The 13,907-nt window shown below is 37.6% G+C and overlaps 1 protein-coding gene across 1 annotated transcript in view; it reads right to left on the bottom strand.

The window, feature by feature from the left end:
- LOC128649411 (prostaglandin reductase 1-like) overlaps positions 1-12,185 on the bottom strand; it is a 166,613-nt gene extending 154,428 nt beyond the window's left edge. The window contains exons 1-2 of the mRNA XM_053702664.1: positions 12,128-12,185; positions 6,969-7,080 (exon numbers count right to left, since the gene is read on the bottom strand). Coding sequence (XP_053558639.1) covers positions 6,969-7,074 — 106 coding nt within the window. The 5' untranslated portion in view covers positions 7,075-7,080; positions 12,128-12,185. The remainder of the gene's footprint in view (positions 1-6,968; positions 7,081-12,127) is intronic.
- Between the last annotated feature and the right edge of the window lie 1,722 nt (positions 12,186-13,907).

Raw genomic sequence — 13,907 nt, 5'->3', positions numbered from 1 at the left:
TCAAATAAAGCTGTCAAAAAGCTGCGCACCAAGTACGGGGCGATGAGCAGCGGACTGTGAGAGTTATCACTCATCCGATCTCGCTGCTCTTCGGCTTTTTCCCAGCTTTATTGCTAGCCTGTCACTAAGCACTCACACTAACTACACTGTTCTACCCCCTATACCGGCGCCCCCGGAGCCCCCCGCAACTAAATAAAGTTACTAACCCCTAAACCGCCGCTCCTAGACCCTGCCGCAACTCTGATAAATGTATTAACCCCTAAACCGTCGCTCCCGGACACCGCTGCCACCTATATTATACCTATTAACCCCTATCCTGCCCCCCTATACCGTCGCCCTCTATAATAACGTTATTAACCCCTATCCTGCTGATCCCGCACCTCGCCACAAATAAATAAATAGTTTAACCCCTAAACCGCCGCTCCCTGAACCCGCCGCAACCTATATTAAATTTATTAACCCCTATGCTGCCCACCCTACACCGTCGCCACCTATAATAAATGTATTAACTCCTATCCTGCTCCCCACTACACCGCCGCCACTGTAATAAATTTATTAACCCCTAAACCTAAGTCTAACACTAACCCTAAAACCCCCCTAACTTAAATATTAATTAAATAAATCTAAATAATATTTCTCTTATTAACTAACGGCTAGATTTAGAGTTTTGTCGGTAACGACCCGCGTAGCTAACGCTGGCTTTTTTCTGGCCGCACCTTTTAAATAACTCTGGTATTGGGAGTCCACAGAATGGCTGCGTTAGGCTCCAAAAAAGGAGCGTAGAGCATATTTAACGCAACTTCAACTCTCGAAACCAGAGATGCTTACGGACGCGGCCAGCTTAAAAAACGTGCTCGTGCACGATTCCCCCATAGGAAACAATGGGGCTGTTTGAGTTGAAAAAAAACCTAACACCTGCAAAAAAGCCGCGTTCAGCTCCTAACGCAGCCCCATTGTTTGCTATGGGGAAACACTTCCTACGTCTGCACCTAACACTCTAACTTGTACCCCGAGTCTAAACACCCCTAACCTTACACTTATTAACCCCTATTCTGCCGCCCCCGCTATCGTTGACCCCTGCATATTATTATTAACCCCTAATCTGCCGCTCCGTACACCGCCGCTACTTACATTATCCCTATGTACTCCTAATCTGCTGTCCCTAACACCGCCGAACCCTATATTATATTTATTAACCCCTAATCTGCCCCCCACAACGTCGCCTACACTTATTAACCCCTAATCTGCCGACCGGACCTCACCGCTATTATAATAAAGTTATTAACCCCTAATCCGCCTCACTAACCCTATAATAAATAGTATTAACCCCTAAGCTGCCCTCCCTAACATCGCCGACACCTAACTTCAAACATTAACCCCTAATCTGCCGACTGGAGCTCACCGCTATTCTAATAAATGTATTAACCCCTAAAGCTAAGTTTAACCCTAACACTAACACCCCCCTAACTTAAATATAATTTAAATCTAATGAAATTAATTAACTCTTATTAAATAAATTATTCCTATTTAAAGCTAAATACCTGTAAAATAAATCCTAATATAGCTACAATATAAATTATAATTATATTATAGCTATTTTAGGATTAATATTTATTTTACAGGTAACTTTGTATTTATTTTAACCAGGTACAATAGCTATTAAATAGTTAAGAACTATTTAATAGCTAAAATAGTTAAAATAATTACAAAATTACCTGTAAAATAAATCCTAACCTAAGTTACAATTAAACCTAACACTACACTATCAATAAATTAATTAAATAAAATACCTACAAAATACCTACAATTACCTACAATTAAACACTAGTTAGTTTATTTCATTGTATTTATTTGTAGATATTGTATTTAATTAATTTATTGATAGTATAGTGTTAGGTTTAATTGTAGGTAATTGTAGGTATTTTATTTAATTAATTTATTGATAGTGTAGTGTTAGGTTTAATTGTAACTTAGGTTAGGATTTATTTTACAGGTAATTTTGTAATTATTTTAACTATTTTAGCTATTAAATAGTTCTTAACTATTTAATAGCTATTGTACCTGGTTAAAATAAATACAAAGTTACCTGTAAAATAAATATTAATCCTAAAATAGCTATAATATAATTATAATTTATATTGTAGCTATATTAGGATTTATTTTACAGGTAAGTATTTAGCTTTAAATAGGAATAATTTATTTAATAAGAGTTAATTTATTTCGTTAGATTTAAATTATATTTAACTTAGGGGGGTGTTAGTGTTAGGGTTAGACTTAGCTTTAGGGGTTAATCCATTTATTAGAATAGCGGCGAGATTCGGTCGGCAGATTAGGGGTTAATAATTGAAGTTAGGTGTCGGCGATGTTAGGGAGGGCAGATTAGGGTTTAATACTATTTATTATAGGGTTATTGAGGCGGGAGTGAGGCGGATTAGGGGTTAATAACTTTATTATAGTAGCAGTGAGATCCGCTCGGCAGATTAGGGGTTAATAAGTGTAGGCAGGTGGAGGCGATGTTGAGGGGGGCAGATTAGGGGTTAATAAATATAATATAGGGGTCGGCGGTGTTAGGGTCAGCAGATTAGGGGTACATAGCTATAATGTAGGTGGCGGCTCTTTGCGGTCGGCAGATTAGGGGTTAATTATTGTAGGTAGCTGGCGGCGACGTTGTGGGGGGCAGGTTAGGGGTTAATAAATATAATATAGGGGTCGGCGGTGTTAGGGGCAGCAGATTAGGGGTACATAAGTATAACGTAGGTGGCGGTCGGCAGATTAGGGGTTAAAAAAATTTAATCGAGTGGCGGCAATGTGGGGGGACCTCGGTTTAGGGGTGCATAGGTAGTTTATGGGTGTTAGTGTACTTTAGAGCACAGTAGATAAGAGCTTTATAAACCGGCGTTAGCCCAGAAAGCTCTTAACTACTGACTTTTTTCTGCGGCTGGAGTTTTGTCGTTAGAATTCTAACGCTCACTTCAGACACGACTCTAAATATCGGAGTTAGAAAGATCCCATTGAAAAGATAGGATACGCAATTGACGTAAGGGGATCTGCGGTATGGAAAAGTCGCGGCTGAAAAGTGAGCATTAGACCCTTTCCTGACTGACTCCAAATACCGGCGGTAGCCTAAAACCAGCGTTAGGAGCCTCTAACGCTGGTTTTCACGGCTACCGCCAAACTCTAAATCTAGGCCTATGTTAATCCTATTTAAAACTAAATAATTACCTTTAAAATAAACCCTAATATAGCTACAATATAAATAATAATTATATTGTAGCTATCTTAGGATTTATTTTTATTTTACAGGCAACTTTCAATTTATTTTAACTAGGTACAATAGCTATTAAATAGTTATTAACTATTTAATAGCTACCTAGCTAAAATAAAGAGAAATTTACCTGTAAACTAAAAACTAACCTAAGTTACAATTACACCTAACACTACACTATACTTAAATAAATTATTCCTATTTAAAACTAAATACTTACCTGTAAAATAAACCCTAATATAGCTAAAATATAAATAATAATTATATTGTAGCTATCTTAGGATTTATATTTATTTTACAGGTAGCTTTGTATTTATTTTAGCTAGTTAGAATAGATATTAAATAGTTATTAACTATTTAATAACTACCTAGCTAAAAGAAATACAAAATTACCTGTAAAATAAATCCAAACCTAAGTTACAATTAAACCTAACACTACACTATCATTACATTAATTAAATAAATTAACTACAAATAACTACAATTAAATACAATTACATAAACTATCTAAAGTACAAAAATAAAAAAAGCTAAGTTACAAAAAATAAAAAAAATAAGTTACAAACATTTTAAAACTATTACAACAATTTTAAGTAATCTAAGCCCCCTAATAAAATAACAAAGCCCCCCAAAATAAAAAAAATGCCCTACCCTATTCTAAATTAAAAAGTTCAAAGCTCTTTAACCTTACCAGCCCTTAAAAGGACCTTTTGTGGGGCATGCCCCAAAGAATTCAGCTCTTTTCCTGTAAAAGAAAAATACAACCCTCCCCCAACATTAAAACCCACCACCCACATACCCCTAATCTAAACCAAACCCCCCTTAAAATAACCTAACACTAATCCCCTGAAGATCATCCTACCTTGTCTTCACTCAGCCGAGCAGCGATGGAACCGAAGAGGACATCCGGTGTGGCATAAGTGATCATCCAAGGGGCGCTGAAGAAATCTTCCATCCGATGAAGTGATCCTCCAAGCGGCGCTAAAGAAGTCTTCCATCCGGGCGATGTCATCTTCCAAGAGGCGCTGAAGAAGTCTTCTATCCGGGCGATGTCATCTTCCAAGCTGGGTCTTGAATCTTCATCCCGCCGACGCGGAACATCCTTCTTTACCGACGGACTACCGACGAATGAAGGCTCCTTTAAGGGACGTCATCCAAGATGGCATCCCTTCAATTCCGATTGGCTGATAGGATTCTATCAGCCAATCGGAATTAAGGTAGGAAAAATCTGATTGGCTGATTGAATCAGCCAATCAGATTCACGTTCAATCCGATTGGCTGATCCAATCAGCCAATCCGATTGAGCTCGCATTCTATTGGCTGATCGAAACAACTATTCTAACTAGCTAAAATAAATACAAAGTTACCTGTAAAATAAATATAAATCCTAAGATTTAAAATGATGTAAAATAAACCCTAATATAGCTACAATATAAATAATAATTATATTGTAGCTATATTAGGGTTTATTTTACAGGTAAGTATTTAGTTTTAAATAGGAATAATTTATTTAAGTATAGTGTAGTGTTAGGTGTAATTGTAACTTAGGTTAGTTTTTAGTTTACAGGTAAATTTCTCTTTATTTTAGCTAGGTAGCTATTAAATAGGTAATAACTATTTAATAGCTATTGTACCTAGTTAAAATAAACTGAAAGTTGCCTGTAAAATAAAAATAAATCCTAAGATAGCTACAATATAATTATTATTTATATTGTAGCTATATTAGGGTTTATTTTAAAGGTAAGTATTTAGTTTTAAATAGGATTAACTTAGTTAATAAGAGAAATATTATTTAGATTTATTTAATTAATATTTAAGTTAGGGGGGTTTTAGGGTTAGTGTTAGACTTAGGTTTAGGGGTTAATAAATTTATTACAGTGGCGGCGGTGTAGTGGGGGCAGGATAGGAGTTAATAAATTTATTATAGGTGGCGACGGTGTAGGGGGGGCAGGATAGAGGTTATTAGATAGATAGAGTTATTTAAAAGGTGCAGCCAGAAAAAAGCCAGCGTTAGCTACGCGGGTCGTTACCGACAAAACTCTAAATCTAGCCGTTAGTTAATAAGAGAAATATTATTTAGATTTATTTAATTAATATTTAAGTTAGGGGGGTTTTAGGGTTAGTGTTAGACTTAGGTTTAGGGGTTAATAAATTTATTACAGTGGCGGCGGTGTAGTGGGGGGCAGGATAGGAGTTAATACATTTATTATAGGTGGCGACGGTGTAGGGTGGGCAGCATAGGGGTTAATAAATTTAATATAGGTTGCGGCGGGTTCAGGGAGCGGCGGTTTAGGGGTTAAACTATTTATTTGCGGCGAGGTGCGGGATCAGCAGGATATGGGTTAATAACGTTATTATAGAGGGCGGCGGTATAGGGGGGCAGGATAGGGGTTACTAGGTATAATGTAGGTGGCGGTGGGCTCCGGGAGCGGCGGTTTAGGGGTTAATACATTTATTATAGTTGCGGTGGGCTCCGGGAGCGGCGGTTTAGGGGTTAATATGTATAGAGTAGCTTGAGGTGGGCTCCGGGAGCGGCGGTTTAGGGGGTAATAACTTTATTTAGTTGCGGCGATCTAGGGGGGGCAGATTAGGGGTGTTTAGACTCATGTTACATGTTAGGGTGTTAAGTGTAGACAGCTCCCATAGGAATCAATGGGATGTCTTTCAGCAGCGAATTTGTACTTTCGCTATGGTCAGACTCCCATTGATTCCTATGGGATCCGCCGCCTCCAGGGTGGCGGTTTGAAAACCAGGTACGCTGGGCCGTAAAAGTGCCGAGCGTACCTGCTAATTTTTTGATAACTAGCAAAAGTAGTCAGATTGTGCCGAACTTGTGTGCGGAACATCTGGAGTGACGTAAGAATCGATCTGTGTCGGACTGAGTCCGGCGGATCGAAGTTTACGTCACAAAATTCTACTTTTGCCGGTCGGTCTCTAGCCTTTGATAACTAAGGCGAATCAGCCTCGCCACAAATACGCTGCGGAATTCCAGTGTATTTGAGGTTGACGGCTTGATAACTAGGCCCCATTGCCAAGTCCCTGTTCATTAATCATGGTAGAATTATAAAATCCATTGTACTAAGAAAACAATATGAAATGGAATTGTTGGTTGCTCTTTATATAAAATACAAAGCTAAAATATAAACAGTAAGGAATTGCACCATACTGCTCATTTAATCTTTCCCAAGAATGTCAGAACTGCCTCTTTGCAAGATATATACTTTTCAATGAAAAATTCCCCTACTGAATAGATGTTAGATCTTGCAGACATAAAAAAGCTTATATGCATCCAATTACTGACTTCTATAAGTTTTGCAGGCGAACTATGCTGAAACTACATTTTGTCTTTATTACTTTCTGCTATTGACATTAACATTATATTTTATAAACTACTTTAACAGCTGTCCAAAAATAAACACTTAACATACTTCCAAATCTTTGTTTTTTAACTGGAAGGCTGAGGTGGAGTCTGTGCCTATCATCTAAGGATGAAATCAGTGCTGTTTGGGATAGACCAGGTAGTGAGGGGAGCTGTTCATTTCTTGGGTGAGAATACAGGACAGACAGGGGTAGGAGCTATCAAGTTAAGAACACAATGTAAATTACAGGACAAGCACTATATAAAGCATATATCAAATCTGTGTACCCTCCTAATCTCCCATATAGAAAACATAAAATAGTTAAAATTATATATAAAACTTACCTTCATCATTAAGAGGTGGTAGCTCTTTCTCTATCAATTTGAAGTCTTCCAGTTTAGGAGCACCATCAAATTGTCGCACCATAGTCCATGACTTGGCAAGAACCATCTTTATCTTTAACACCACAAACAAAAAAATAAACATAAAACACATTTTTATTAACAAGTTATTTCTATAGTTACAGTATGGTTAAATTTGTGTTGGTGCTATTTATCACCTAATAATTTCTCTGCATATAAGAATTTAATATAAAATGTATTGAACATTTCTGAAAAATATTTTCTTGTGTCCCTATTCACCAATACAGTTGTGGGAGTTGTATTAATCATCGAGAAATAACCCTTTTAGTATTGTCGCACAAACATGTGCTGGTTTCATTTTTTAACTGTTTATCTTAGTCTTTTCAATGTAAAAATATGGTTTAAAAAAAAGAAAATCAGTAACCATCTAGAACATCACATGTGCAAGTCAGACCGCATATTGATGCTTTAAGATCACATGTGCAAGTCAGACAGCATATTGATGCTTTAAGATCACATGTGCAAGTCAGACAGCATATTGATGCTTTAAGATCACATGTGCAAGTCAGACAGCATATTGATGCTTTAAGATCACATGTGCAAGTCAGACAGCATATTGATGCTTTAAGATCACATGTGCAAGTCAGACAGCATATTGATGCTTTAAGATCACATGTGCAAGTCAGACAGCATATTGATGCTTTAAGATCACATGTGCAAGTCAGACAGCATATTGATGCTTTAAGAATTTGATGACTGTAGAAGCAATATAACCTTCATATTAAGGCTGATGGAAAGATCACAAATTCAAAAGAGCATGTGTTAAAGGGAGAAGTTGAAATGACATATATAGTAGCTGTATTTACAATAATGTTGTACACGTACTACTCTAGACACCTTCCAGCTTCTGTGCCTACTGCAGAATCCTCTCATGGAAATCAAAGCAAACTCACTTCAACCGTATAAGTTCTGGTGATGATAGATGGTTATAATACGCACAATAGGGCCGATTTATCATGCCGTCAATTGGCCCCAAAGCATCTGTTTCCGCGTGAGCCTTCGGGCTTGATGGAAACAGGAATTAAGAAGCAGCGGTCTTAAGACCGCTGCACCATAACTCGTCCGCCACCTCTAAGGTGGCGGACAGCAATCAGCCCGATTGGTCGTGAATGTGTAGGGAGCGGCATTGCACAAGCATTTCATGAGATGTGCGGTGGACATTATCCGCTACAGCGGATCATGTTCATTCGCACATTGTTAAATCGGCCCCAATGGCTTTAGTCGTCATACTTGGGTGGGGAGGAATAGGCTCTTCCATAGCTGATCGCGGCCCATCACTGCGCCTAAGGCTATGCCAAGGTTTTATTTTAAAATATCTGGGGAAATCATCAAACCCAAGAAACCCATAAAGTAACAGTGACAGCCCAGCATAAATAATTGTTCATAATGTTTTGCAGAATCGCATACGTACAAATCAAATGAGGATAAACGCTTCTTCTTTTGCCAATGCATTTTAGAAAAAATACCTCACAACAAAGTTTAACATTACTACAAACAATGTTACAAGCTCAAATGCCATAAAGTGCTAAGGACATGTGCACTGTGTTCAGCCCCTGTGTGCTACCTAGGTTTACTCTTCAAAAAAAGATGCCCAATGAACAAAACAAATTTCATAATAGTATATTGGAACTTTTTTTTATATATATGCATGATCTATGAAAACTATAATGTTTAGTTTTGACTTAACTGTCTCTTTAAATTCAAATATGCTTTTATACTATTGCTCACATGTAACTAATATGTATGTTAGACATTCCACAAATATGTATTTTATACAAAAGGCAATATTTAAATCACCCATGCACATACACAAAGTAGAAAACAGATTATATATTTTAGTCAGCTCATATATTTTCTTCTCAGTTTACTGGTAATGCAATCCAATAAAAATTTTTTAAAAATGTAAATAAAAAATATATTTGTGTGTGTATATATATATATATATATATATATATATATATATATATATATAGTAGTGAAGATTGGAGTAGCCATGTTAGTCCAGTAGATAAGATGCTCAAAAAACAAAGTATTGCAGTATGCAGTGATACCTTTTTTATTGGACTAACATAATATTTCAAAGACAAGCTTTCAAGAGTTTTCCTCTCTTCCTCAGGTCTAAAGCAATACTGATCAATCTGATATAGATACACATCACATACAGCAAATGGAAGGGAGTTGGGGTGAGAGGGGGGTCATAAAAAGCAGAGAATGTGTCTGAAGGAGAAAATAGCTGAGAATAGCCAGAAAGTGTAAATAAACAGAGGAGAGTAAATAGGCAAGATGAGAGGAAAAACAAAAGGAAAAAAAACAATATAGGACAATAAAATGAGAGATTACAGAAAGTTATGGTAGTGTGTGAGAAAGCCAGAGTCTACATTAAGTCCTTCATTTCTGGTATTGAAATGTGTGATCATTTTCATCTCAAACGTCTTTCGTTCATGAGAGTCTTTGAAATTCCCTTTAAGAACTTTAATCCTGAGGTTTAGGATGGAGTGACCAGTCTGGGTGAAGTGATGACCAACAGGGGTACAATATTCGTTTTTCTTGTGGTTCTTGATCGAGTGTCTGTGTAGATTCATTCTGAGATGCAGCTTTAGGCCAGTTTCTCCAATGTAGCAAACTCTGTCACACGCTGTACACTGTATCATGGACACCACATTAGCAGATGAGCACAAATAGGATCCTTTAATATTGTATGATGTGTTATTGTGTCTGGCTGTGTTGTTGTCACATGTATGTTGACACAGTTTGCAGAGTGATTTGTTGCATCGTGCAGTGCCATTCTGTGTAAGCTTCTGTTCTGTGGTTAATTTGCTGTGGACCAATCTCTGTCTCAGGTTAGGCGGTTGTTTGAATGCTAGTATGGGGGGTTCAGGAAATATTTTTTTGAGTGTGGGGTCCTCTGAAATTAGTGGTTGTAGCTCTTTAATAATTTTGCGTACTCCTTCCAGAGTAGGGTTGTAAGTGACTACTAGAGGGGTTCTTGTTTTGTTTTCCTTTTCTTTGTATTGTAGGAGCATTTCCCGTGGTGTTTTTAGGGCGGATTTGATTTTTTTTAACCACAGAACAGAAGCTTACACAGAATGGCACAGCACGATGCAACAAATCACTCTGCAAACTGTGTCAACATATATGTGACAACAGCACAGCCAGACACAATAACACATCATACAACATAAAAGGATCTTATTTGTGCTCATCTGCTAATGTGGTGTACATGATACAGTGTACAGCGTGTGACAGAGGTTGCTACATTGGAGAAACTGGCCTTAAGCTGCATCTCAGAATGAATCTACACAGACACTTGATCAAAAACCACAAGGAAAATGAATATTGTACCCCTGTCGGTCATCACTTCACCCAGACTGGTCACTCCATCCTTAACCTCAGGATTAAAGTTCTTAAAGGGAATTTCAAAGACTCTCATGAACGAAAGACGTTTGAGATGAAAATGATCACACATTTCAATACCAGAAATGAAGGACTTAATGTAGACTCTGGTTTCTCACACACTACCATAACTTTCTAAAATCTCTCATCTTATTGTCCTATATTGGTTTCTTTTTCCTTTTGTTTTTCCTCTCATCTTGCCTATTTACTCTCCTCTGTTTATTTACTCTTTCTGGCTATTCTCAGCTATTTTCTCCTTCAGACACATTCTCTGCTTTTTATGACACCCCTATCACCCTCTGCCTCCCTTCCATTTGCTGTATGTGATGTGTATCTATATCAGATTGATCAGTATTGCTTTAGACCTGAGGAAGAGAGGAAAACTCTCGAAAGCTTGTCTTTGAAATATTGTTAGTTCAATAAAAAAGGTATCACTGCATACTGCAATACTTTGTTTTTTGAGCATCTTATATATATTTATTTATATCTGTATATATCCATGACTGCTATACACATTTTGACACAAACTTTAAAAGCCAGCATTACTTATTTAAACAAACCAAACAACTCCATTACATCAGCTGTTATGAGTCTTAACTGGCCTTAAGCTGCATCTCAGAATGAATCTACACAGACACTCGATCAAAAACCACAAGGAAAATGAATATTGTACCCCTGTCGGTCATCACTTCACCCAGACTGGTCACTCCATCCTTAACCTCAGGATTAAAGTTCTTAAAGGGAATTTCAAAGACTCTCATGAACGAAAGACGTTTGAGATGAAAATGATCACACATTTCAATACCAGAAATGAAGGACTTAATGTAGACTCTGGTTTCTCACACACTACCATAACTTTCTAAAATCTCTCATCTTATTGTCCTATATTGGTTTCTTTTTCCTTTTGTTTTTCCTCTCATCTTGCCTATTTACTCTCCTCTGTTTATTTACTCTTTCTGGCTATTCTCAGCTATTTTCTCCTTCAGACACATTCTCTGCTTTTTATGACACCCCTATCACCCTCTGCCTCCCTTCCATTTGCTGTATGTGATGTGTATCTATATCAGATTGATCAGTATTGCTTTAGACCTGAGGAAGAGAGGAAAACTCTCGAAAGCTTGTCTTTGAAATATTGTTAGTTCAATAAAAAAGGTATCACTGCATACTGCAATACTTTGTTTTTTGAGCATCTTATATATATTTATTTATATCTGTATATATCCATGACTGCTATACACATTTTGACACAAACTTTAAAAGCCAGCATTACTTATTTAAACAAACCAAACAACTCCATTACATCAGCTGTTATGAGTCTTATATAAACAATGATAAAAAAAAGCTTACAAACTTTTTTTTATCTTTAACACCAGGCTAACTTATTTAAATGTACAGATTGAAATAGTTTACATTTTTATCTTTCTGACATTTTGGAATCTAATAGAGAATTTTTAACTATCCCTTACATTTTCTATTTCTCAACAGAAAACCTTAACAAATTTAGCAGGGATAGGTTATTTTGAGCTCAAGGTTTAGTTAGAGCTAACATTATATATACCACCAGTTTCAAAGAATAGCATGCAGTTAATAGAGTAATGCCTGAATGCACGCCCTGCATTTGTTTTGTTATTTGTTTGTTTTGCATGTATAATAGCTTTTTATACATAAATGCTATTTTTGTAGTTTACCTTTATTTCTGAGTCTGTTCACTTGCCTCCAGTATGCTTTAAACTGCAGGACTGCTTCTATTTGCAGACTTTATCAACTGATAATGTGATAATACCCAATCTGGTAACCTTTCCCAGCAATGCTATTTATCTCCTTCCCCTCCCAACGTTTACTTTACACAAGAAGCATGATAAACATGCCACCTCCCCTACCCTGTTTTTTTTTTGTTTATTTTTTTATTTTATTTTTTTTTAAGTGCCATAAAACAGGTTGAGATCTGTGCATATCCTAAATTAAGTAAAAAATAGTTTGCATAAAAAAATTGTTTTAAAAATTGCTGGCAAGTATTTTAAGATAATTTTCAAAAATAAGCAAAATTAGTTACATAGCCATGCTGTCTGGAGAAGACTGATCCACCCCCCTCTTATCAATGTTTAGCATCAGAAACACAGGCATTGTATTTCACAGCTGCTTATGTGCTTCTAGGCATGCTTCAGCAGATAATGAGTGCTAAAGTCTTGCATTCTACCAAAGCAAAGGTGGATATAGATGCAGCATAAAAGGAATTGTGTGGGGGGAGTTAGAGCTCTACAATTCGGAAACTTAAAAGTAAGGGATAATAGCGAGTCACTGCAGTATAACTTTGCAGGTAAAATAATTAAGTACATATTATTATATATTGTCTCTATCCCAACTTGTTTTATGTCCCTTTAATTTCCCTTAACGACCAAGGACGTGCCAGGTACGTCCTTCAAAAACCGGCAGTTGAGGACCATGGATGTATGTGGCATGTCCTTGGTCAAATTGAGCGGTGGAAGCGATCGCAATCACTTCCAGCTGCTCTCTGGGTATTGCAGCAATGCCTCGATATTGAGGCACTGAGAAATACCTTTTAGGCAGTAACCGATGCAGAGAGGGCCACTCTGTGGCCCTCTCTGCATCGGCCAGCGATGGTGCCAATTGTTGGTGGCGTGGGAGAGTTAGGAGGGAGGCGGGTGGGTGGCCCATCGCTGGAGGGAGGAACGGGAGGAACGGGAGGAGGGTGGGAGGAGGGCAGGAGCGGGTGGGACAGCTACACCACGCTTCAGGGAAGCAGAAAAAAAAATTGAGCCGCAGCGCTAGTGACGGGGAAGGAGGGAAGGGGTAGGAAAAGCAATGAGGGGGATCCTATGTTTGAGCATCTGATGAGGGAAAGGGATCTGGGAGTGGGAGGGTAATGAGGGGGGGTAGCTACACTACAGAAAAAAATGGGGTTTCAAAAATAAATAAATAAAAGCAAAAACTGCAGCAAACTGCCAGTAACTAAGATGGCGCCTAATAGTTAGAGGGGGGAGGGTTAGAGAGCTGTTTTGGGGGATCAGGGAGGTTGGGGGGGTAAAGGGGGATCCTACACTGAAGAAAATATATAATAAAAAAATTAAAAAACAAAAAACAAAACCCTTTTATTTTCATACTGGCAGACTTTATTTCAGTACTTAAGATGGGGGGGACCATTGGGGGGTAGGGGAGGGAAGAGAGCTGTTTGAGAGAAATCGGTTTGGGATGTGTCAGGTGGGAGGCTAATCTTTACACTAAAGCTAAAATTAACCCTACAAGCTACCTAATTAACTCCTTCACTGCTGAGCATACCACAAGTGTGGTGCGCAGCTGCAATAAGCGGCCTTCTAATTACCAAAAAGCAATGCCAAAGCCATATATGTCTGCTATTTCTGAACAAAGGGGATCCCAGAGAAGCATTTACAACCATTTTTGCCATAATTGCACAAGCTGTTTGTAAATAATTTCAGTGAGAAAGCTAAA

The sequence above is a fragment of the Bombina bombina genome, chromosome 2 (assembly GCF_027579735.1).
Source record: "Bombina bombina isolate aBomBom1 chromosome 2, aBomBom1.pri, whole genome shotgun sequence".
NCBI classification, from domain to species: domain Eukaryota; kingdom Metazoa; phylum Chordata; class Amphibia; order Anura; family Bombinatoridae; genus Bombina; species Bombina bombina.
The sequence above is the reverse complement of the archived record's forward strand: the minus strand, read 5'-3'. Positions and strand labels throughout refer to the sequence as shown.